Source organism: Drosophila innubila (genome assembly GCF_004354385.1).
Source record: "Drosophila innubila isolate TH190305 chromosome 3R unlocalized genomic scaffold, UK_Dinn_1.0 2_E_3R, whole genome shotgun sequence".
Classification (NCBI taxonomy): domain Eukaryota; kingdom Metazoa; phylum Arthropoda; class Insecta; order Diptera; family Drosophilidae; genus Drosophila; species Drosophila innubila.
In genome coordinates, this window is record NW_022995380.1 from 809,877 (window position 1) to 836,133 (window position 26,257).

Sequence of the window (26,257 nt, forward strand, 5' to 3'; positions counted from 1 at the left end):
TCCGTACATACGTAATATACCAAATTCTATATAAGAAGATAAGCATATAAGTAAGTACATATGCATAAATGTATACACATATGTGTTTAGGAACAGCCCACATGAATATGCGTTGTACATTATTGCTCTGAATACATTTGGTGTATCTGTGTCATAGTTTTTATAAATAGCACGCATTAAAATTGTTGTAGACACAAATACAATTGGATGCCCGACGAGCGCTAGTAATACGCCTTCTATGTAGATGAGAGAGAGCCGAGGTCTTGCCAGAATGTGAGAGGGAGAGCGCTATACAGGAATAGTATTGTTGGGTTAAAAAAAAAAGAATAAATATTACGCATGTTGAACGACTTTCAGGTGTTAATGCTGGCCATAGAATACCCGATGGCAGCAAAAACATTTTGAATGATAACATGCAAAGCTCTCAAAAGCAGAAAGAAAATTAAAAACCCGATAAAATGCGTTTGTCTTGCCAAAAAGACGATCAGGGTCGTTTAATGCCTGAATATACATATATATACATATAGATATTATAGATAGATAGATAAAGAGCAAATAGATTCATATGTTTATACATCTACAAATATTTATGTAGAATCAAAACATGTATAGAAGTTGGTTGTTCCTGTCGGATAACAACAATAAGCCACAATGTTGCCCCAAAATACTATCTGCGAAATCATGTGTAACATCAAATGATATTCAACACTATGCGGCTGAGAATGCCACAAGTGATTATTATTTTGCATTCACATATAGAAACAAAAAAGAAAAGGAAAATAGAAAAACAAAAAAGATATATCTTAAAAATAGACTAGACAGAGAGTGCGAGAAAAAAGAACCGAGAACCGACAAAGAGAATCGTCGCATAGTTCGAGATACATAGAGGGAGAGAGAGACAGAGAGAGGGAGAGAGAGAGAATATTAGTGCGCGAGGGCAAATGAAAATGCTGCCCAGATGAAAGTAAATTCTTGCCAGCATATGTTACATATACACACATACACACATGAGAATTTATGTAGTATGTGTGTATATTGAACAGCCTTGCGTTGGAAAAGCGCTAGAGAAATTCGTTATGCTGTGAGTGTGCCTGTGTGTGCCTGTGTGTGTGTGTGTATCTATGTGTGAGTTGGTTAGAATCGCCGCTGGCTATCACCTCAGAATTACCTTGCCGTGCTGCCACTGACGAATAGCGTTCAGTCGAGACCGAGCTCATCCGCGATACAGTTGCTTTTCGCATTCAATAGACAAAATGGTGAGTGCCGCAGTCCATTGGAAGGGAAAACCTCTTGCGATCAACGGATCGTTGAAATACATATGTGCAAATGTTTAACTCGAATGTATTCTAAAATATTACTTTCTTTCTACTATCCAAACGACAGGCTGATGTACCAAAGCGTGAAGTTGAAAGTAAGTTGAAACCGAATCGAGAACAGTACAAGGATTATAACTCTAACCTCAATCAAAATACATGCACACATCTATATTTAGATAATAAAAATGAAAAACAATTGAATAACTATTATATCAAATAAAAAAAAAAAAAACACCTGTCGACTGCAAAATACGACATTAACTGTATAAAAAAAAAGCAAAATACATAAGATACATTAACTGCGAATGTATCTTAAAAGTGATTACATAATGTGCGCGTGTGAAATACAGATAAATCTACCTATATATACATATATAACTCAATGATGTTACAGCGAAAATCGTGGGTACAGCTAATATATGTATCGAAAAGTTAAATATATTTCGTAATCGTTTCGAATACATACATATATACACAAATGTATCTCACTTGTGGAAAATGCTAAGCTAATCCTCATAATATAACGTAAAGATTGAGAAAATCTAACGCAATACTCGCAATGGAAAATTTGTATATATATACTATATATACATACATGTGTATAAGTATTTATATGTATATGAGCAACGATCGCACTAAATGTTCGGGCAGAGCACACGATCTAATTTTGGCCAAGTTATTTCTTTGGATTTATTTTCGTTAGAACGCACTGCCAAAGACACAACTAGGCATATGTACAAATGTATGTGTGTGTGTGTGTGTGTGTAGTATAGACGAAGGCGTTCGGGTGTCGGATTACGTATACGTATATGTATGAATGCTCTTCGTGTTGGCAACGCTCCCACGCACACACACATACGCACACACACAGAGCCATGTCAAGATTTTCGTGATGACCAAAAATGTGCGTACCCTTAATTTCAGGGTTATTGAATTGACCTCATTCGCCTGAATATCAAATAAATAATTCGAAACGAGTATAAATCAATAAAATGCATACACAATTAAAACAACTATAAAAAAACAACAATTAAAATTAAATGGAAATGATGTTTGCTAATTGAGATACTTTGATTTTGTAATTGATTTTGTGCAGATGTCGAATTCGTTTTCGAAGTTATGGGCTCTCCCGGTGAGGGTATTGATGCCTTCGATCTGGGCGATGCTCTGCGCGCTCTGAACTTGAACCCCACCTTGTCTCTGATTGAGAAGATGGGTGGCACCAAGAAGCGCAACGAGAAGAAGATCAAGATGGACGAATTCCTGCCCATTTACTCTCAGGTCAAGAAGGAGAAGGAACAGGGATGCTATGAGGATTTCATTGAGTGCTTGAAACTGTACGACAAGGAGGAGAACGGTACCATGCTCCTCGCTGAATTGCAGCACGCCCTGCTGGCCCTTGGTGAGTGCAATTGGACTCATTCCCAGTCGACTCATTAATCATAACACTATAATCCCATTAGGTGAGAACCTGGATGATGAGCAAGTGGAGACTCTGTTCGCTGACTGCATGGATCCCGAGGATGATGAGGGCATGATCCCATACTCTCGTAAGTATCGCGGATAAGTTGTCTGCCATTAATTGATACGGTGTCCAATTCAAGTGTCATTTTGTAAATGTCAAACATATTTGTTATTTGTATTCTTTACATGCACCTTTTGTCTACGCACACACCAATTACCCAACACCAATGATCGAATCAAAATGCACCTTGCACCATACGAAACTCTGTGTTCGATTTGTCAATGTGTTCACACACACGCAAACACACACCTTCTCGCACACCACAAACCACACACACACACTCACACCACGCACGTGACGTCTCTGTTGTGTTTTAAATGTGACCGATCCTATAGAGTTCATCCAGCGCTTGATGAGCGATCCCGTCGTCTTCGACTAAACAGTAAGTTGTCGAATTGTCTATCCATCCAATCTCTCTGAATTCGATCATATGAACAGCATCTGATAGTAATTATATTCTTCTTTTCTTTACATTTTATAGCATTCCTTGCAAGAATGTGTGACAGACCAGATGCGCTATAAATAGTTATCAACAACAACAACAACAAAATAACAACAACAACACCAAACAAATTTATAGCAACAGCCATTCTCCATAGATGTTATATTCATCGCTAACTCTCTCTATCTCTCTCTCGTATATTATTTTAATTAAAATTTACTTCTGCTACTACAACTGCAAAATTGAACTTCAAGATAATATTATTTTTTAAAAAATAAAAAAATTTAAATTATAAAAAATAATGAAAAAAAACTGAAAAAATAAGTTTGCTGTTCATTTTCTTTTAAGTTAGTTATGTTTGTGGTTCTTTTTCTTTTGGTTACAATTGCAAAACTATTATTATTATCTAATTTTACATGAAAGACGCAAATAAACTTAGTGGTAAAAGAATTACCAGTGTTGCAATTAAGGCAGCAAATCTTCATAGGTTGAATAAAGCATAATATCCGTATGTTGGGGTATGTCCCGAAATCCTCATTACACCCTGGACATCTGATAAATTCACAAAGTTCACTGACTGATTACACCTGAAATAAAATAATAATTGAATTAAACTTTAAAATAAACTTTAGTATCGGGTGTATTTCACAATTCTCTAGAGATATGAGTGACAATGGCCTTAAAAACATCCGATAGATTTCATAGTATAGTACTTCCTATATCTATTAAGCTTTCGGACATTATTAAAAAATTTATTCTAATTTAAATTATAAAAAATTAATGTTATAAAATTTTAACAATGATTTTCGAGGTCAAATAATGATTAGAGTCTCAATCCGTGTGCAGTTTTAAAAAATATATGGCAGTTTAAAGCTTTCAAGAATCTTACATATTCAAAAATTCTATTATATCAACTAAGAATTACAGAGTATTCAAGTAAATTATTTTAACTAGATTTTACAAAGTGGAGGTTATTGACTCTTGTTCAAATTGTTGTTTCCAATTTCCAATATGTTGAATTTAAGTCCAAAAGTGTAGTAAGTAGTTTTATGTTATTATTTTTTTTTTTATTTCAATGTCAAATTTTATAAACGTTATTAAGCATTTTATTTTTTCAAAGTTTCATGATTTCGTTTGTAAGCAGCAAATAATTGGCAACAGATGGCGCTGCTGCGACAAAGCTGCAGCCTAAAAAGCTCAACTGCTTTCCCCTACGAGTGTACTAAAAAGCTTCAGCGCAGCTTGTGCGTCTTCCGAGTACGTTAATTAGGAATTTCAACGAATTGAAAATCAGTTGAAAACGAGATAACAAACGTAAAAGATACAAAGCGCTCTGCTAACGCTTAAAAGGTGCATTATCAAACAAATAATTAAATTCAGATATAATTCAAATAAAAGTGCAGAAATATTATCGTTAAAGTTAAATATATATTTAAATATATACATAAAAATTGTATTGGCTGATTTTTAATCACCTCTCTTTTTCTGTTCTCTCTCGGCAAGTGCATTAGAAAAACAACTGAAGCATTCCAAACGTAACAAATTGTCAAAAAATAATTGTGAAATACAGAAGAAGAAAAGGGTGCAAAGTGCGAGGCAAATAATAAAAACGAGTACATACAAAAGTCTCAACAACGAGAACAAGTTAAAACGCACATAAAAGTCCTGGTCTGAGTGCAGTGCTCACACACATACACACACACTTACATCTATACATACACATACACTTTCAATATGGCGGATGTCATGGAGAAAAGCTCTGTGCTGGAAGCTGCTGTGCCAACAATAGGCGACCCGCGTCCAATGCAACCGCTGCAACAGGAAGTGCAGCCACAACAGCAGCCGCTTCCACAACAACAACTGCAGCAACAACAACAACAACAACAACCGCAGCAACAACAACAACAACAGCAACAGCAACTGAAAGCAGAGCCGGCTCAAGCAGCACGCGCTGGACACGAACAGAAAGGTAAGGGCCAATGACTTCATAGGGGAGCATTACGCATACGACGTGTATACATTTAGAAAATCAATTAGCCAGAGTTCAACTTAAAACGTATGTGTCTATGGCTCAATTATACAAAGTGTGGCATCGGCACACCCCACAGCACGTCAGAACATCAGGATATCAGGACATTAATGGTTATGTGAGCTGAACATGCAGTTCTTGGACGTCACGTCACTCTTTGTGCGAGAACCTGCGGCTTATGGCTTGTAGGAGTACGAGTAGCTTGTGGCTGTCAGCCGTTATGCAAATAGATTTGTGCTTTTGTTTTTGTTTTGGTTTTGTTCTGCCTTGACACACTGTTTACACAACTGTCGACATCAGCGTCGCAACAACTTGATTATAGTTATCAGATCCGTCTGAAGAGCGAGTTCTCGCTATTCACGTCTAAGCCAGCCAAAGGATGTGCGCTATTGTCTCGACGGTCCGACGACCTGCACACAGGCAACACTTTTAATTGTACCTTATGCCCAGTCTCTTTTTCATGCATTGTCTAGTCGATCATATCCAACAGAATCAGTTGACGACGTGCTGCAATTGCGATAATAGTTATCAGCAACAACAACAAGAGCTCTTGCTCTATTGCCACTGTTTCAGCTTTTGTTGCTGCTTCTGCTGCTGTTTGTGGTCGCTCTGCATACGACCTCGTTTAAATTAATGTAAATATGAGCATGTTTAAGCGATGGTATCTTAACTGTGTCAATCAGTTTATCTCTGCAAAGTGAAAAAGAAACTAGAAATTAAATCAACTATTATATAAATATTGTTTTTTCAAACAATAGCTGTAGATCTAAAGTCAAATGGATAAAATCAATGGAAAATGAGTCACAAACTAAATTAAATTTAAAATTACTTATATTTTGACAAAATTTTAAAATTATCCAAGACAATGGTTCGGTGTGGGTTTTGCTCTAACCGAAAAAGGGTTCGATTTGAAACACTAATACAATCTACAACTTAATTTGAAATAAGCGTATAATAAATATGTCCAAATCTTCACGTAAATTTTCGAAAAGTTAGCGCTTTAATAATAGCGAATTTTATAATTTGCAGAAAACGTATGTAACTACTATTTTTCGAACCGAACCTTTTATTTAAGAAAGTGGTTCGGTTTAGGTTCAGGTTCGCGGCGGAAATAATATCAAAGGCTCGGCTCTTGATCCGGTTCGGGTTGCTTAAAAGCCCGAACCAAACCGGTTTGCAGCCTTGTCTTACACAATAAAAAAATTATGAAATACAATTAAGGACATTAAATAATTTTTTTTATTAAGCTGGCACTACATTTAAACAATAGGTTTTTAAAAATAGTATAAATAGTAGGTTTTTATTTTATATAATTTTTTTCTATAACTGAAAAAATTTCTTGTAACAACTGTCTCCCCCAATCTGCCTTTTTTTTTAGTTTAAACTTTAATGCTCTATTGCTTGACTTGCAATTAGAGCATTTTTGTTTCGCTTTGACACAAATTTAAACTAAAATTTTTTTTTATGTGGCACACACACACATTCCCACAGAGTTGTGCTGCAGATACACCCCTGCCGCTGATTAAATCAAATGCTCAAATGTTTAGCTCAAGTGCAAACCGGCTCTGTTAAGTAATCATAAACAAAACTAACAGCAACAACAATTGCAATTGTTTTAACACATGAACTAACAGCAAAAGCTAAAAGTAATAAAAATAAATAAATAAATATTGTTGATGATTGCTATCAGTGCCCCTCATCTCAACTGTCTGCGTCTCTTATTCTCTGTTATTCTCTGTTATTCTCTATTATTCACATGAAGTCATCATCACCCGACAACGTCACCTGCTTCTCAGCCTAAACACTGTTTGCCCATAGTACCTCATATACAGTCACTTATAGAGTATATATTTAGATCTATATGCCATACTTTTGTTCAGATTAGCTTTATCTGCAACGCTGATAACAGGTGTTATGCCAACTTGCAGTTCTATATCTGCAGTAATTCGTTAATTGAAGATACGTTTGAACTGGTTTTCTCTGTGTATTTCTCTTGGTTTTCTCTAGCCATGACTGTTAATTTCTGATGAGAACTGAGAGAGACACAACCACTTTATAAATAGCCAACTTTGCCTGCATTTCTGTCACCTTTTAATTAACAACAAAACACAGCCAGCTCAGCGATAGTTTTTCATTTGCATATGCATTTGCATTTTCTCTTGCCAATGCAATTGATTCTTGTTGCTCTCTTGTTTTTCTTTCTATCTTTCTTCAGTTGCTTTATTGGGGGCGTGCTAGTTTTACAATTTCTTCAAAAAAATGTAGTAAAAAAAAACCAACGACAAAAGCATCTGCCCGTTGAAACGACTCGGCTAATTGTTACGGTTTCCGTCAATTACCAAACACTTAGTGCCATATTTGTGTTAGCGACTGCCACGCCTTGTGTTGCAAGCAAATGAAGCACGAAAATCTATCAAAGATTTCACTACAATTTCCTAATTATGCGTGGGCCCTTATTTGGTTTCCAGTGATTTATTTGACTGCCCATTAATTCAATCATTCACTCATGTCCAACTAATTGAAAAGAGTTTGGTTCTTAAAAGCTCCACTTAACACAATAATAAATACTTTTTATTAAAGATTAGAGTCGATATAGAATTGTCGATCTGTCTGATCTCACTTACTTCAAATATACATGGATACAAAATTTAACAACATTTATTTCATAAATAAATTACCAACTTTAATAAGAATCTATTAGGTAATGAAATTATTTAAAAAATAGATGAAATAAAATAATAGTGAGTGAAAACAACAAACGGGAAAGGAACTTCTTTTAGATATATATGGGCATTTCCACCGCTGACAAAAACTTAATATTGATCAAAAACTCATATCTTGTGAACAATTATTCGGAAACAATAAATTATTTAAATTTTAAAAGCGCATCGAATGCATATTTGAATAAATTTATTTTTAGTATGTATTAAATCGATAATTGGACAGCAAAAAGTTAATCACTATGCAAAGAAAACACTTCAATTCAGATATTTTTTCTAAATAAAATTTGATGAAAAGGTCTTGGCACAAAGAAGGGGAAAGTCTTGTCACGTTCGCGTTGTCGTGTTACAAATTACTATTAAAACTTGTAAAATAAATAAAATGATAGTAAAATATCAAAATAATTCCCAAAATGGAAAACTACATTATTTTACTATGGTTTAAGAATATTTTCTTCCAAATTACTCGCCACATTTCGCAGACTTTCGCATTTGTCAAGATGAAGTCAAAAGTGACTTCCATTTTTTGTCGCGTTCGCGATGCATTGTTTTTTAATAATAATTTAAAAACGAAAAGTTTTCAAAGAAAACATTTTTTAAAATGTCAATTTTTTTGTGAATTTTAAACGCCAACGATATAAAAATTACTGCGTACTTTCAGGCGAATGTTGTTACATAAAAACTTTAAGCTCCGATAATTAATATAACATCCATCCGATCTGTACGCGATTAAGCTGCATTAAAAAATAATAGAAAATAATAACAGAGAACACTTTAACCACCAAAAAGAGAGTTTTATAAACGCATAAGTATACAAAAATACATCTACTCTGTGGAAGACTCACTAGATATAAGAAGATTGTGTTTTTTTAATTAAAGGAAATTAAATTTGAAATATATTAATAGAAAATAAATTGATTCAGTAGAATCATCGATCGAGGTACAGAAATCATAAAATTGGGACATTCCAATGACGACTGTGACAAAGAGTGTCTGTGTGTGTGTGAGTGCAATTTGACCCTAGATAAAAAGATAATTTGCATATGTATACATATTCGCGAGAGGGAGAGAAGAGAGGTGAGTTGTAGTTGCACTCAATTGTAGTTAGAAGCGCTGCAATTCAAGTCAAGGTGCAACAATTAATATGGACAAGGCGTGCGATGAGCATTTATTAGGCTGTGATTTGTGCTGTGATTTGTGTTGTGTGTGTGTGCCTGGTGAATGCTAATGTCATCTGGTTGACTGCGGAATGCCGCAATCTTTTGCCTTACTAATTAATTAAATTTTTGGATGTGGCATTTAAAAGTTTGATCAATAAAAATGTATGCCAGAGATTAATAAAGACGTCAAAGTAACTTAACAAAATGCCAAATATGAGTATGTACATATGTACAAATACACGTAGACAGAGGGGGATGGGTGGGTGAAAGCTGGCTGGGTGTTGGCTTAATTGTTTTTCCCCAACAAAGTGTCGCTTGACACGCAAATTGCGAGGTCCCTTGATAGAGTTGCCCAGAGCATTGCCTGCCAGCCAATTGGCGACCCATTGAACATCTATTGACAGTTCATTACTCTTGGCCAAAACGCTTGGATTGCATTGATTTCATTTCGATGTTTATAGCCATGCATCATTTTGCACTTTCGCCCGTTTCCCGGGGACTTTTCAAGCGTCTTCGATGTCTTCAGGGGGAACTGGGGAATATGTTCGGATCATGGATCGGTTGGTTACCCAATGGCTCCGCATTTGGTAGCCGTCGCATAATTTGTAATTCTTGTTGTGGCCAGTCCATATTTGTGATGACGCGTTGTCGCCAGTTTTGGCCACACTGCGTGCGTGCGGCAGTTGCCACATTTTGTGGCAATCAATAACCGAAGTGCGTCAAAATAACAAATGTTAAAGCTATCTACTTGCTGAATATATCTATCAAAAGTCACACGCAATATACGATTTGTGATTAATTCAAAATTTGATTAATTGTTAAACTGAGTGGAGCGACTTTAATTCAGCTTCCTGTGATTCATCATATGCGTTGCATCCCCAAAGGGCTGAGGGGTGGACGAGGGGGTTGCATACATGCGCAGTTCTGTGGAGCTTTCATCCTTTCAATTCTCATCCTTAGAGATTCCTCAAGTGTCACTTGTGAAATGCATCAACTAAACTGTGGCATCAACTTATTTTTTATGTTCCACATAAAATAATCAATGAGTCTGTCGAACGCAGTGAAAGGAAAATGTCCATACACAAATTCATACATATGTATATATACGTAATTCTATGTACATTCATATAAATGTATGTACGAGTATATAAATGTGACCAAAGGGAAGCCAACAAAAAGAGGCATGCCGATAGATACTGAATACAGCGGCAGCGTCGCCCCTGCGCACCCCCAAAAACACAAGCAAAACAAATGCTCAAGAGAGAGGTGGCGGCTTCAGCAGCAGCAGTAGCAGCAGCAGTAGCAGAGCAGCGGCAGAGCCACCCCCGGTAAATGCGAATGGTCGTTGTTGCTGTTGCTGCTTAACCCGCTTGCTTATTTAGATCATTTCCCCTGCACTCAGCTTTTAGTGCAGCTGCGTGCTTTAAGAGTTATCCAAGTTCTACACCTAATATTATATTAGACACAAACCAATATCACCGCTTTACAAGTATCCTTCAAAAACAATAGATGGCGTTTAAATCAAATCGAATTGAATACAAAATGAAAATGTTATCTCGCCAATGAAGGTTCGCAAAACGCACAAGAGGTGGCGCAAAATAAATAAATAAATAACGTATTTCTGGCCCCTTACAGTATTATAAAGTATATTTATTTCTGATCAGGATTAACGGAGTATTTTCTTTAAGTTTTTTATTTTCAATACATAATTTTTTTCAACAAGATTATTTTTGTCCGCGTGATGTTAATTTTCAAATGATATTTATGTGTTGTCACCTTTTGTCCTTTCTGCGAAGCTTTTGTTTTTGGCGCCACCTCATGTCTTTTTTGCTAAGCCTTTCAAAATCTGTCTTTTTATATTTATCGAATTGTAATCGATTTTTTTCTATTATTTATTTTCAGGTAAAACAGAAAATTCAAAACATTTCTCAATTGTTTTTTTCAATGGCTTCATTAAATTGGTATGTAACTAAGGAGAACTTACGTATACATTGCAATTGCAATACAATCAAAAGTAAAATCAATTAGGCCGCAGTTTGTGGCATAGACAGCAGTTGGTAAGCTGCTACCTTAATTAACAATGTAACTAATCCTAGTTGAAAATAGCACCAACAAAAGGTGAACACAATTCTCATGCTACGCCGTCGTCGCACAGACATAATAACCTTGACAATCGAATGAGCGACTAAGCGATAACAGGGCCAACAAGGCAGACATTAAGTTAACGCAACATGCAATAGACGCCTCAGAATAAACTGTCTGCACACACAACGCCCGCCTCCCCACCCCCCATATGAAGATATGTAGATACAACTTTGACTTACTTTTGGGTCTACGCAGTGTGTGGAGAGAGAAAGAGAATGTGAGGCTTGCGTGCTGCTCGACTCTAAATATACAACAATTAGTTGCAAATCATGGAACCTATGACAACAACACCTGAACAATAGACAAAGTGTACTAAAAATTGTATACTCACAATGCGATGCGTGGCAATCGGTGCCTGTGGCGCCTCGAGCTGATTTATTTGACAGCGAGGGCTGTTCCGAAAATAGCGACAAAATCAACACTTCTATATCGATAACGTAAATTTGTTTCACTTTCAAAGGGGCAAGAATAATTCTTAAGTTAGATTCATGTAATTTGTTGCTGAAATTCAATTAATTTATTAATTGACAAAAATAGTTGTCAACTAAGAGCTAATAAATTTAAATAAAATTTAGAAATGTGATTTGAAATTGAACAATTAAAGTAAATGTAAAAAAAATATTTAATTGAAAATTAAGAATGAAATGTTACCAAAATTGAAACTATTTCTACGCATTAGCGTTTAAAATAAAAATTAAATTTAAATTAAATAAACTAGTTTTTCAGCATATGAAATAAATAATAAATAAAGAAATAAAGGGCAAAAAAGAAAGAAGTAAACTTTCAGTTGACTTCGGACTTTTCAAATTAGCTGATGTAAAATAGTTAAGTGAAAAGTGAACCGATGGAGTGACCCTCGTATATGCACATAATTTGTATATGGCTGTTAATATTGAAACAAGCTAGATATTGTACAAAGTCGCGTCTAATGCGCCCCCTGTGCCCATTAAATTAATCAAGCCAAATGAAATCTGCATAAAAACTGAAATTGCGACTGTGCCAGGATACGGCTAAGGGTGTGGGTATATGAATACGGTTAGGGGTACGGGGGTCCAAGTTGTTGCCTTATTGCTGGCGTGTTGAATTTGCATTTCAGTACGGCACCCAACTAATAAATTTCTATGTCAATAGAATAAGCCAAGACGTTGCGCCAAGTCGAAGTCTAGTTGAGTTGAGTCGAAACGAGACGAGTCAGGTCGCTGAATCGCCAGGTGAGCGAGCCTCGAACTGCGCAAGGACATTTGCGACCGTTGTGAGAAGTTTACGAGCCGCCCAATCAACTTTAGGCGGGCATTCGATTCGGCAGGGGAGCATTTATACTATCAAAACAAATTCTAAGTATTGTAATTCGAAATTTTTCAAAGCAAATAAAAGTAGTCGAGTTTTAACACTCGCGCCAAACAGTACGCAGCGGTCGCGCTATTTGAATAAAAAGGACTGTCCAAATAAAGGAGCCTATTCCAAAGGATTAAATGTAAATTAAAAGAAGAAAATAATAATAAATATAATGAAATGATTTTTATATGAATAATACAAGTGTGTCTATGCATAAAGTGTAAAAGTGGAATTTGTAAAAGGATTAGATTCAAAGGATAACAGTTACGCAGCAGATATCCTTGTGGTGAGCACAGAGAGCAAAGTGCAAAGTGCATTATCCTTTGCACGCCCAAGTTATTGCCCTTTGCCGAGGAAAATCGATAAAATTGCATGGATTTACTACAACTTTTTGTTGTGCGTGTGAGTGTGTGTGTGAGTATGTGAGTGTGTGCTGTCGTGTGTTTATGGCAAACTGCAACAAATGATAATAGGGCCGTGTGGCATGTAAATGCTGTCTGTCAGTGATAAGATCACAACTGCATTGCCAGCAAAACTTTGACAACAGGATTCAATTCGACTTCCCTTTTATTTTTCATTTTACCCAAAGTTTTAGTTTGCTAACAATTTGTGTTTGCATTTGCGTTGCCTGAAATTCTAATTGAAATAAAATGGCAACGCGCTTAGATGGGCAAATGTGTGGCAGGTAGCAGGCAGATGTGGCAGGCAGATGTGGCTGGCAAATGCGCAGTTAGTGCGACATTGAGTATACGTACCGTCAGCCGCCATTGTTGATAATCAATTTGGCCAAGTTTACGAGTTGACATGAAAACCGTTTCCTTTCAGCCACTGGAATTTCTGCTGTGCAATGCAGGGCACAACAAATCATTTGAGTTGTAATTTGCGGTTGCCGTTGCCGTTGTCGATGTCATTTTCTTTGCCTCCATTTGGGGTAGCCTGTTCCTGCCACAAGTCACACAAGTGGCGCCTCGCACAGTTATTTGCCGCTTCGTTGTGAGTTTACACGTGTTAAGTTCCGTCTTGGCATATTGTTTTAAAATTTCTTCTGCAATTTTATCGATCGCCCCTTAAATCGGACACCAGAAAACTAAATGCAAAACTTTTCGGCGTTTGCCAAAGTTAATTGCCAGGTAGTGCCGGGAACCAGTCCAAAAGCAATCCAAATCTAAAGCAATCTATTGATATGAGTGATACCGATGCGGTGAGTTCTACTTTCCTTTCAGTCTTTATATTCATAAAATAATAAAAAAAATATACAACTAAAATTTATGCACCGGAAAAACAATTTACGAGACAATTTGTCATGGGATTAGCATAAATGGAGCTCGAAATTTATTATTAATATCTGTACATAAGTACATGGTATTATTATTGTGTTGACCTTGAGTGCTGGTAGCATGCCACAGAGCTAGACACTGTTATTTTTTGTGTGCTTGTGGCAACCAAACGAAACGAGGCAAATCGAAAAAAAAACAAAACCCTTTTCAAAACAAAATCAAACAGCAATTTGGCCAATGGCACATTGAGGTTTTAGGCATTGTATTTGTACGAGTATTCGAATTGGTCTTAGAACTGTCGAACTTTTGTTGAATCAATAAGCGACAGTAACAATTTGGGTCACATTCCAAGTAGCAACCGAATTTCATGACAAAATTCCCTAAATGGTAACCCAAAACCAAATACTCGTATTTGATAAAAAAAGAATAACCAAAACAATAAACTGTAAACAAATGCAGAAGCAAGTAGAGCCCATCAAAATTGAGAGCTCCATTCGATACCCAACAATTTATTGAAACATGTATGCACCCCCCACTGCCGCACACACCCGTACACCCGCATACCCGCACACACACTCGCACACCTGTTTGGATTTAATGCATGCACGTATGCAAATGATATGGTGCTGGCCACCAGGCGCCTCCTGCTCGAGCCTATTGAGCCTACCACGGTATTGGATTACCCGACACTTGCACATTTCTGCACGGACACCGCAGGCGTTAGGTTCACACTGTCTACACTGACTGCAAAAATGTACGGCAACACGGCGTCCAAGGAGAAACCAGCTCCAAATGTGACTCCCAGCTATGTGGTCAGAGAGGAACGCAGAGCATCCGACTACACGGAGCAATCCAATTTGAGTTATGAGAGTCCCGAGCAGCCGAAAGCAACAGCAGCTAAGCAGCAGCCCAATTCTGACTATGTGCAGAGATCCATTGTGGAGCAAGTGCATCCCAGTTATACAGAGACGGACAGACCAATTCAGCAGAGATCTCAACCAAATCCCAGTTACACAGAAACTGAACGTTCCTCCTCAGTGACTCCACAGCGACCCCAGCCTAATCCTGGTTACACAGAGATAGAACGTTTGCCTGCTCAACGATCTCAGCCCAATCCTACATATACAGACATTGTACAACCACGTTCTCATCCCAATCCCGAGTACAATAGAGCCAGGAGCAGCGTGCTCTCAGTGGATCAGCCTCAGGTGTCCAAGGAGCGCACCGATTACACTGCTAAAGAACGCACTCTCAGCACCTACAACACCAATCTCGATACCAATTATGTGCCTAAAGACCGACCCAATCCGAACTTTGCTTTGCCATCACAGATGCGTCCAGCTGTGGGTCCGCCCCAGCCGCGTCCGCCCTTTGCCGGCGCCCGTCCCATGGTGGGCGTGGGACCACGCCCACCTATGCCGCCAAATATGGTGGGCAGGCCAATGCCGCCGCCGTTACGGTCGACAGACAGCAAGAGCAACTTGCTCATGGGTCCACCGCCACCAATGAGACCGGGAATGCCGCCGCCTCAGCTCAGTCAACAGAGCATGCAGCAGGCGCGTTTGCCCAGCTCGGGCGGACCACTGAGTCCACCTGGACAGGGACCGCCCAGGCCGCAGGGTGGCTTCCCGTGGTCAGGTGCGCCGGGCATGCCGCCGCCACCGGGAACGCGTCCGCCACAGAACATGACACGACCGCCGCCGCCGACATTTGCCCGTCCTATGCCTGGGCAGCCACTGCAGGCGCCGTTCCGACCGCCGCTTTACAATCAGCAGGCGCAGCAACAAATGCAGCAGCAGCAGCAGCAACAACAACAGCAACAGATGCATCCACAACAACAGCAACCGCAACAACAACAGCCGCAACAGCAGCCACGCCCACCTTCTGCTGCCGGCATGCACATGGACAATGATGATGATGATGTCATCATGGGTCAGGCCGTCACTCCGCTCAAGACCTTCAACATGAGGAGCGATCCAATGGGTTCCCCGCTGCTGGAGGAGACGGAGCCACCTTTTGACACCAGCTTAACATCGCCAACAGATGCGCCCCTCAAGAGTAAGAGTATTTCTTGTGGGCGTGTCAGTCAGTCAATTAAAGCCATTGAAAAAAGCAAATCTTTCTCTAATATTCAAAACAAACATAATTAATTAGTCGATTAATTTAATCATTTGTTTGTCTCAATTTACAGAAGGTGACAATGACAGCGGTGTGGATGAGTCTACTCAGGAGAAGGTGAGTTTCCGCCTTAACTGGTTTACCAGTTGCTTTTTGGGTCGCAGCTCTTAATTGATAGGAAATTAACTGACTGCAAATTAATTTAATTTAACTCGCTGAACAGCACAGTGTTGCCAGAACTTCAAACACTAAAACAACTAATTTGATCAAAAAAAAAAAAAAACCTAAACAACTATCAAACATGCTTAAAAAAATTCTAATTTGTGGATTAGTTATTTATCAAGTTTATAATATTAAAAAACGACTCCCATTTCTTCTATTATATTCTATTGTAGCAATAACGATGTTTCGATCGACAGAATCTTTATAATATTTTCAATAGACATTCTTATTATTAGTTTTTTTGAGTTGTTCCGGGTTTTACTTCAAATTTTATAGGATTTCATAAATTGTAATTTTTCACTATTCACAACTCCATTTAAAAATTAGTCGGAAAGGATGTAGTCGAGATCCGGACCATAGGATACCCGTTACTTATTTCAATATATATAAAAGTACTTTAAAAAAATTACTTCTTTTACTTTGAAAACATTAACTCGACATAGCTGCCGTTCTACTTGTCCGATCTTGATGTAATTCAGTAAGATAATAGATAATTATAAAAGATAACATTAATTACCACAAAAAACGTATTATATTGAAAATTGTAGGTGTGGATGTTTTTCGTGATTTGCGGGAGCGGAGGGAGGCATGGCTTAAATTTGACACAAACTTGAAACTCTTATAGTCTCTGAGATCCTTTTGTTCATACGGACAGACGGACGGACGGACAGACGGACATGGCTATATAGACTCGGCTATTGATGCTGATCAAGAATATAAATATATTATAGGGTCGGAGATGCCTCCTTCTCTCGGTTACATACATTCCACATTATACCCTTTTACTTATTTTTCAAGTAACGGGTATAAAAACAGTCGCAAAATTTCTCCACTGTTTTTTTTTTTTTATGTTTGTACCTAGCTTAAAGGGCTAGTTACACTGGAAGCGAAAAGACTGCGGAGTGAAAATCTCCATATAAAAAATTCAGTAAAAAAAATGTTTTGCTGTTTATTCGGAGTTTTTTATTCCGTGGTCGATTTACTTCCAGTGTAGCTTGCCCTTATGCATATAAAACTATTATTTTTCCCTTTGTCAGACTTAAAATAACCAACTCAAAATAAAATTAGAACAGGTTTAAGATCTTTACTTCCGCCAAATCTTTAAAAATGTCTGCTAAAAATTTAAAATCTTTAAAAATGTCTGCTTAGAATTTACCTTGATTTTACCATAATCTTATTTATTTGTTATTATATTATGTAAATTAAAATATTCGTTTTCCCTTAATATACACAAATATACAGAAAATATATTTATTTTGAATAGTATATTAAAGTTTGCGCCTTATCTGGAAAGTAGTCAAATAATTTTTTTTAACAACCTAACAGCTATTTCATTCCTTCAATCTTGCTAGCTTTTTCAATTACAAAATCCTAAGTCTAGGCATAAAATAGTCAATATGACAGTACTGCACCAGCGTCTTCGTCTCAATCGCTGTCTTTAGTTTTGTCTGATCATTTTTTGTGTTCGTTCACAAATCATAAATATCTGTAAATGGCAGCCGGTTGCCAGTTGCCAGTTGTCCGCCTTCACATGGCGCTCCACGCTTCATTAGACAACGTTGTTCTCGTAATTCCATAGTTCATGAGCTCAAAGCTGCGAGACGTCAAAGTTCAGATTAAGTTGTGACTTTGCAGACGTCAGTTGTCGGCATCGACTACGGAATAACCCAAAAGATACCATAATTTACATCCGTGTGAGTGTCTACGTGTATGTGTGTGCGTGTGTGTGTGCTTGTGACCAGGTCCAGAGCTGCACAGGTGCGCCGAGTGTATCAGCAAAAGCCAAAACAAATTGCCAAAAGTAATGCGATTTATGTTATGTGCCAAGGCGGCCTGCCTCAAACACGAAACAACTCGAGAAGTGAAGAAGAAAGGGAAGCAGTGGTGCCATTTTAGCTATTTTGTAGCTAAACCAAACATTTTTATACCGGTTGCTTAAAAAATAAGTAAAAGGATATACTGTATTCTTTAGAATATATGTAAAGAGAGAAGAAGGCATCTCCCACCCTATAAGGTCTACATACTTGTTAATAGCAGAGTCGATATAACCATGTCCGTCTGTACGTCTGTTCGTCTGTATGAACTAAAGAATCTCAGATACTATTGGAATTAGAGCAACCAAATTTGGTACAAAGAATAACCCCACGCAGATCAAGTTTGTTTTCAATGTTTAACCACCGGCTTCAAAATATAACGTTATTTTTGATAATTAACGTTATATATTATTATTATCCATCATCCGACTTAATCGTATATAAACGAAAGTATTTAAACGGGTATTCTTTATCCAGCTATAGCCCTTCCGACTGATTTTTATTTTATTTAATTTAGTAAAGTAATTACATTTTCCGAATTTTGGTTTTAGTTTTGTGCTTAACATGTTATGACAATGTACTATAAAAATATTTTAGGGAATCGTCAGATACTTTCAAAATACCAAGTAAAATCAGAATATTCGGTATCAAAATATTTTACTGGAAAAATGTTGAGAATATCGGAGATAAATGTAAATCCATAATGAGTTTTTCTTGGTCAAAAGCAAAAGCTTAATGAATTTTCAGTTTATATGAGTTGGAAAATTATATTACCTGGTTTTATTCTTCGGATTTTATTATAGAAAACGTGCTGTTTTTATAACCAGCATTTTATTAATATTAAAACTGTTAAAGAAATTATCATCTTTTAATTTAGTAAAATATGATGTTTTTTTGTTTGCGTTTTCAAAGTTAGCTGTTTAAGCCCTTGAAATTCTGGCAGCACTGAAGGCAAGTGAAAGGGATGGGCGAAGGGGGCAAGGGGCATAGTTTAGGGAGCTGGGGAAATCTCTCAGTTTTGGGTCTATAAATACATGCCGCGGCGACAATCGATAAAACAATGCATAAACTATGAATCCTTCGTGTCGACAACGACAATGACAACAACGACAACGACAAGGAGGACGACTCTAGGGACGCACCAGGCACCAGTAACCAGTCACCTGGCAGATAGCATTGGTAGTCATAAATGGCATAACGTTGACAGCAGCGGATGAGTGTTATTGGCAGTCGTAAAGTCATAAATTAAGCATACGCAAAATGCATTTGGTTATAATGGCAGATACGAGCTTTCTCATTGTAATTGTTTAGCTCATTAAACGCAATCTTCAATTTAATAGTTAATCTTTAACTGTTCTCAAATTGAATTTAGGATCGCAACGGTCCGAATTCCCCGAGCTCGCCGGTTAAGACGCCCACATCGAGCTCCTCGAAGCCAGACAAGTCGGGAATATCGCGGCCACCGAGTGCCACCCCATCAAATAAATCAGCATCCAAGTCGCGCAGCACCTCCAAGAATCGACTTCTCCTCAAGACGCCTGAACCCGAGCCGGCCAAGAAAGGTAAATTGTAATTGCATAAACTCATCATATGGACATCATCATATGTTTGATCCATCTCTTGGCTAGTTCCAATGAACAAGGTACAGGTTGGCCATGCGCCGTCGCCTAATCTGAAGGCGGTACGTTCGAAAATTGGTTCACTGGATAATGCAACCTACAAGCCGGGCGGAGGTAATTTTAAAATCGAGTCCAAGAAGATCGACATCAAGGCTGCACCACGCATCGAGGCCAAGAATGATAAATACATGCCCAAAGGCGGCGAGAAGAAGGTAAGTTTTAAGTTGGCAAAATCGTTAAATCGAATTGAAACGAATCGCTGGGTGTGGAGTCCCAATTGTTCATTTGGTCGTCTTATCATATGTTTGAAAATCTTTTTAGACCATTCTCGTCTATTTTTTCTGTTGTTGTTTCATTCAGAGACTTACTTGTATAAACAAAAAGCAAAAAAAAGTAAAGAAAATATAAAAAACGTAAAGTATTCGCAAGAAATTCAATTTCACGGTCGACTTACGATACGATATGTACGTGTATACGTATGTTTGTGTATAGATATAAACACGTACTTATTTAGTTGCATATTCTTATGGCAATATCATCATGTATCTTTAGGAAATGCAATTACAATACAATAATAACAAGCAGCGGCACTTACGAGTAGCATATCATTTGATAGCCTTATAGAGTAGACGTATCATATATAAAAAATATATTAAAGTAGTCTTTCTAGCTGGGTGCGTCATCTGGCATTGAAAAGCAGAAGAACAGTTTGCAGTTTTAGACACACAATTAAAACAATTAGCTTTGAATTTTAATCGATTTATATACTTTGTATTTATTTGCAACAACAACTTCACCAACACCCTCACCACAACAACAACAACAATGCAATGCAATATCAAAACAACAACATTTGTAGATAATTACAACAAAGTTGCAGTGGAATGCAAAGTCGAAAATTGGTTCATTGGACAATGCGGCCCATAAACCTGGAGGTGGCGATAAAAAGATCGAGTCCCTTAAAATGGACTTCAAGGACAAGGCCAAGCCGAAGGTTGGCTCCAAGGACAATGTGAAGCATCAACCCGGTGGTGGCGACATTAAGGTATGCTCCGTCCCTTAAATAGGTTCCCCATTTACAAATCTTAGAGACATTCCATACGATCGGTATTATCTTTCAACTTATTTATCAGTTTCAAAAAATCAATTGAGTCTGTTAAGAGGAGCGCAGTTGGTTCTTTCATTGTTTTTGATACTTATTTTGTATAGCCGTAGCTATAACAACATTTCTTCTTTAATCTTAACTGGCATGGGCATGGGCATGTGCCGCTCCAGCTGTGGCTTGACGGCGTCATCGACCTCATCTGCATGTGCTGCAATATGCAATATTTTAGTTTTTTTTTACGGCATGTTCTCAAGTTACTTTATTGGTGTTCAATACTCATCTCAACAGTCAAAATATGTACAACTAACAGCATCCATGCAATAATTTGGCAACTTTACAGAGGTTCCCAAACAAGTTGCCTAGCACTCAGAGAATTATCTTTGGCGAGGGCTCCAAAATTGTGAGCCATCGCCAGCTAAACATGAACAACAGGCGCCTGGATGAGAATTTGTATAATGAAGAGGATTAGTTGGGTCGGTATGTAAATCTACTCCAACCGTAGTCATAAAATGTGGATCATTGCACTGCGAATCGGTGGTAATACGAATCATAATCTAACCAAGAGGGAACCATAACTCATTCGCTTTTCGATTAGTTACTTTAGCATGTGTAAATAGGTGTTCCATGATTTTCGACAAGGTCACAAGCTTCGGCTTGCCGAAATTAAGAAGCAGTTCCTCTATATAAGAACATACAAAATAAAAGAAACTGCTTAGCTATGACTTTAATTTTTTATGATTTTATTGAAGCATAATTAAACAAATTAAAATTTTCGGATTATGTATTTTGTTTTAACCATCAAATATTTGCCTTTAACAAATGATTTACAAAGGATAACAACGCAAAGGATGTAAGTAGTTTTGATTAACTATCTATGTGTGTATTTACATATATTTGTACATATATCATTGTAAAAATGTTGTCTTTGATTCAAGTTTTTAAAGTTTTGAACACATAACCTCACTTTTTTTATGATCCTTTTTGAAAACCAACTTTTAAAGCACCTCAGTTAAATGTAGAAGTATCGTCTTTATGTGCATTTGTAGAATTTGTTTTAAATGTTTTCAGTTATTTTATGTGTTGTTGCGCTGAATGTAAATTCTAAATTCCAGTTACATCAACGATTGGCCCCTCATTCAAATTAAGATTGATGTGTGTCCATAATCCACCACAGTCAAATGCGAAAAATATAAAACCAAAATAAGAATATGAAAATGCAATTTGTTAATCAATTTCTGTGCGTTGCCGGTGCTGCTACTTTTCAGATACAATCGCAAAAAATAGAAATTAAGGCACAAAGCAAAGTTGGCTCTTTGGATAATGTAAAGCACAAGCCCGGTGGCGGTGAAAAGAAGATTTTCGATGATAAGGATTATTTGAAAAATGTTGAACACTCTGTTGCACTGACAACACCACCAACACAGGTAAACTACGTGTACCTAAGTGATGTAGTCTTCGCTAGATAGTAAATATTAATTATGGTTTATTTAATTTGATTTTATTACGAATACTCGTACAATGGAAACACTCATGAAATACACTAATACATGATACATCCCATTATCCCATTTTGCGTTGACCTCAAGAAATTCATATTTTAATTGTAATTGTAATTAATTGTGGCATTTAGTTGGTATCGTTTGATAATTCATTCTAACGCGTTTCTTATATGGCATACATAAGTACATATAACCAAGCAATATCCATGAGCACCGCACACAATAATACAGCACCTTACAATCTCTAACGAATCACCCACGAAAAAGTTAACACAATTAACAAAAAGCTCGAAAAAAAACTGTAGTTCACTTAACCAGATATTAATGTAACAAACAGACAAAGCAAATAGCCATCTAACCAAATCGAAATTCAAGTTAGTGACCTAAAACTGGCACTACGAAGATAACATTTCAATCTCTTACAGCGAATGTTGATAACATTTCTTTAATTTCTTAATTATTGTTTATTTGAAATACTTTAATGTCATTATTTACGTTACATTTAAAAATGAATTTCTTTCAAACTCAAACTGAGATGATGTCATTGGCCATGAAATCCAAATTCCTATACTCGTATAACCTGATTCCATAGTATTCATAAGTATGATATGTTTACGAAGGAGTGTTTATCATATTACACACAATCTCTTCTCTTTCTTTCTCTCTTTCTCCCTCTCTCTCTCTCTCGCTTCCCATCTGGAATTTGTAGTTCGCTGCGCAAGGTCGCTTGGTTGCCACCATACACCTAGAATTCGGTCTTTGTAACTCTGACTGTGTGTGTAACGATATATTTGAGTCGCTTTTTAAGCGAAATCCCAAAGATTGAATAACGAAATCAATGCAAAAAGAGATCCTAAATCAATTACCCCAAGAATAATTGTACCTATAGCTTGAAATCGGGTCAAAAATATAACAACATAACTATATGAATTGGCTCAAATCTCCAATTTCCAATCTCCAATCGTAAATCGCCGACTAAACAAGTGGAAATTGTTGTTAAACATTAAAATCTCGAATGAGTTTGCAAGAGTTTCTATTTTAAATTATGTATATACTTAATTATAATACACATACAAAATTGTTAATTTCGGCTAGCTGAAATGATTTTATATCCTTTCCAAAAATGATCCCGAGTTTGGGAATAGCTTTGTTTGGAAAGTGTATGAATTTGCCTGCTCTTGAAGAAGTTTATAATCGCTCTCAAGATGTCAGCTTAGAATTGTTAATTCCCAGACTACTAAACCAATAATTTTAAATGAAAAATGCGACAAAGTGAATGACAATTAAGTATTATTTATGGCAATAGTCAATACTTTTATACTATGTAGAATAGTACAAATTTTAAGCAGTATTGGTATGTACAAAAGAATATTACAATTACTAACCTAACAATAGAAATGCTCAATATAATCTATGGAAGATTAAAGATGATTGTTAAAGTCTGCCCAGCATTTAAACCATAAATGTGCAAAATGCTTTGCTCTCACATCAACAAGAATTTAGAAAATCGAATTTTGGGTTGGTCTGAACTCATTTACATAAGTATTTATAACAAACATTAAACATTAAACATTAAAATTAAATGATCATAAATTATAAGTTATTAGTGTTAATTCTTGAATTAATTGTGTGTGATTTTATGTATTTCATTTTGTGCTAAATTATTTCCTTCTTTTTTATTAATTATAGGAATATATATTTACATTTTATTAGTCATAGTCATACGAAAGATCGTTAGCTAAGTGCATTAAATTCGAAATCAGTATACTCGTACTTACTATATACTTACTACAAAAATGTTACGTCCATTATTGCCTACTGCATAATCTGCTCTTATATTATGAAACGATGCAATACTTTCGATAAAGTCCTGTAAGTTTGCGTGCGAGTTAAAAACTTTGTGCGTTGCATATATCTTTTAACAGTGCTGTGATAGACTAACCGAACCGAACCAAACCAAGCCAAACCGTACTGATTTGATCAACCAACCGCCTATACTAAGTCCCGGTTTCATACACACGTACAAATTGCTTGATGTGCTCGTCGTTCCCATTATTTATTATCGTTTAGTTGAATTCCCTACTTTGATTTGTTGTAACGAGGCTTATCTGGTTTATATATTTACTTACAAAAAACAATACGTTCATATCTTTTTATTTTCGCTATTATTAAACGCATTTATATTTGTTTTTATCTTGAACGCAGAGTCCACAACCATCCATGACGGCTTCAACAAGCGGCGCTGATGAAAATTTGAATCAACAAAGTTAAATCAAAAATGTCCAAAATACATGTTGAGAAAATTGAAAACATATACACAGATACACACAAACCCACTAACTCATAAACACATTGATCAAAGCTTATCTGAATCGTAATTTGTAAGCAAAAGTTACACAAAATGAAAAATATGCAATAACTCCCACACAATACGAGTCTTTACTCAATCTGTAATTGAATTGTGCAAGCATACACACACACACAAACACACACACACACACTGAAAAACAATCTGATAAAGAAGTTAAAAGTATATGACTAGTTGATCAATGCACTATTTATCAAAACGATAACAAAGAAAATGCATAAACTATATATAATCTATACATACAATATGCAAACAAAAAATTCATATACATATATAATAAAAGAAAAAAGTATCTAAAAGTTATGAAAATTATACAAAAAGACATATAGATAAATGCATATAATATCTGTGTGCTTTACGTGTAGTTAAATGTGTTAAGCAATTCATATTTTCATTCTAAACGTATAATATTGAAATATTTAATTTGAATTTAAATCTGAATGAGAATCAGATGCGATTGAAGTTCATATACAATTTAGATACTTTTACTTTTGCAAAAATAAAAACAAAAACCAAACCGAAGTAAAAAAATCAAGAACAATTTACCACTGATTAAGCATACATACTATTATATATTATAATTTGTAATATGTAATTTGTAATTTGTACGAGTATCCTTAATACTTAGGAAAATGCATCATTCTCACAACTTATTTACACCCCTGTTACAAAATGTAAGAATGCAATTGAAATGCAAATTAAAAACGTAATAAAAACATTTTTTCATTTACCAAAATCTTGGCGTTTTTTGCACATAGTTTCTCAATTTCGACAGATTACCAGTATTTGGATACGAATATCTATTTATCTATTTGGCGCATACCTATACAATATATTAACTTATGAGTAGCAACAATTAAACAATGCCACGCCCACGCAAATGCTGCAAGCGTATCAAATGCCACACACAATGCGCACAAGTCAACTTCACCACATTGGATGCATTGGTAAAGAGATCTGAGCAAATTTGATAAATTAGAAGCAAATTGTAAGTTTCTATATTAAGTCAGTATTATACTTACTATATTCTTATTTTAATTTCAAATTTGATTATTGATTATGTAAAAATGTATAAAATCAGATAACTCAAATAATATTTTACTAATAATCCAATTATCCATATAATTACTACATTGCAACAATTTTTTGTTCGCCCCCACAGTATTGGAAGGCTCCGCGCATACAACGTGCCACAACATTGACCTCATCTATGTCATTGCCAGCGGAATGCTTGGTTTTATCTGTATCCATGCCATCACTGAACTCAGAGCCCAAACGCCCAAAGAGCGCGGGCGCCAAAAAGAAGCCAGGACAAGCGGTGCATCCAAAGCCCTTCCGTTTGTATTGAGAATCGGCTTCTCTCCTACTAGTCGCAACACTCTGCACATTGACACCAACATTTGATGCACTAACGGATCTCCTATCTCCATTTATGGAATTGTTAACAAGTTGAAAGCGAGGCACGCACTTGAACTCAAAACTTATCATTAAAACTGTTAATTGTTTATGACAAAATAATGAAACGTGGCATTTAAATAAATAAAAATTCAATAACTAGCAATG

The 26,257-nt window shown here is 36.4% G+C and overlaps 2 protein-coding genes across 8 annotated transcripts; both read left to right on the forward strand.

Moving 5' to 3' along the window:
- The first annotated feature begins 1,116 nt into the window (after positions 1-1,116).
- LOC117791323 (myosin light chain alkali) lies at positions 1,117-3,530 on the forward strand. 2 transcript variants are annotated; one of them, XM_034631042.1, is made up of 6 exons: positions 1,118-1,256; positions 1,384-1,411; positions 2,413-2,718; positions 2,780-2,866; positions 3,177-3,223; positions 3,323-3,530. In XM_034631042.1, exons 1-5 carry the CDS (start codon positions 1,254-1,256, stop codon positions 3,218-3,220), a joined length of 468 nt encoding a protein of 155 aa, XP_034486933.1. In that variant the 5' UTR covers positions 1,118-1,253; the 3' UTR covers positions 3,221-3,223; positions 3,323-3,530. The 2 variants fall into 2 exon arrangements, with proteins under 2 accessions (XP_034486934.1, XP_034486933.1); XM_034631043.1 differs by lacking the exon at positions 3,177-3,223 and having other exon boundaries at positions 1,117-1,256; positions 3,323-3,525.
- A 1,052-nt stretch (positions 3,531-4,582) lies between these two features.
- Positions 4,583-26,224, forward strand: LOC117791320 (microtubule-associated protein 2). Of its 6 annotated transcripts, XM_034631035.1 has the most exons (9): positions 4,605-4,633; positions 4,795-5,252; positions 16,141-16,184; positions 19,476-19,665; positions 19,732-19,934; positions 20,582-20,767; positions 21,660-21,677; positions 22,093-22,251; positions 24,532-25,430. In XM_034631035.1, the coding sequence occupies exons 2-9, from the start codon at positions 5,018-5,020 to the stop codon at positions 24,595-24,597; spliced, it is 1,101 nt and encodes a 366-aa protein (XP_034486926.1). In that variant the 5' UTR covers positions 4,605-4,633; positions 4,795-5,017; the 3' UTR covers positions 24,598-25,430. The 6 variants fall into 6 exon arrangements, with proteins under 6 accessions (XP_034486930.1, XP_034486928.1, XP_034486929.1 ...); XM_034631033.1 differs by having other exon boundaries at positions 4,588-5,252; XM_034631039.1 differs by lacking the exons at positions 21,660-21,677; positions 24,532-25,430 and adding an exon at positions 25,857-26,224 and having other exon boundaries at positions 4,583-5,252.
- Positions 26,225-26,257: the final 33 nt, after the last annotated feature.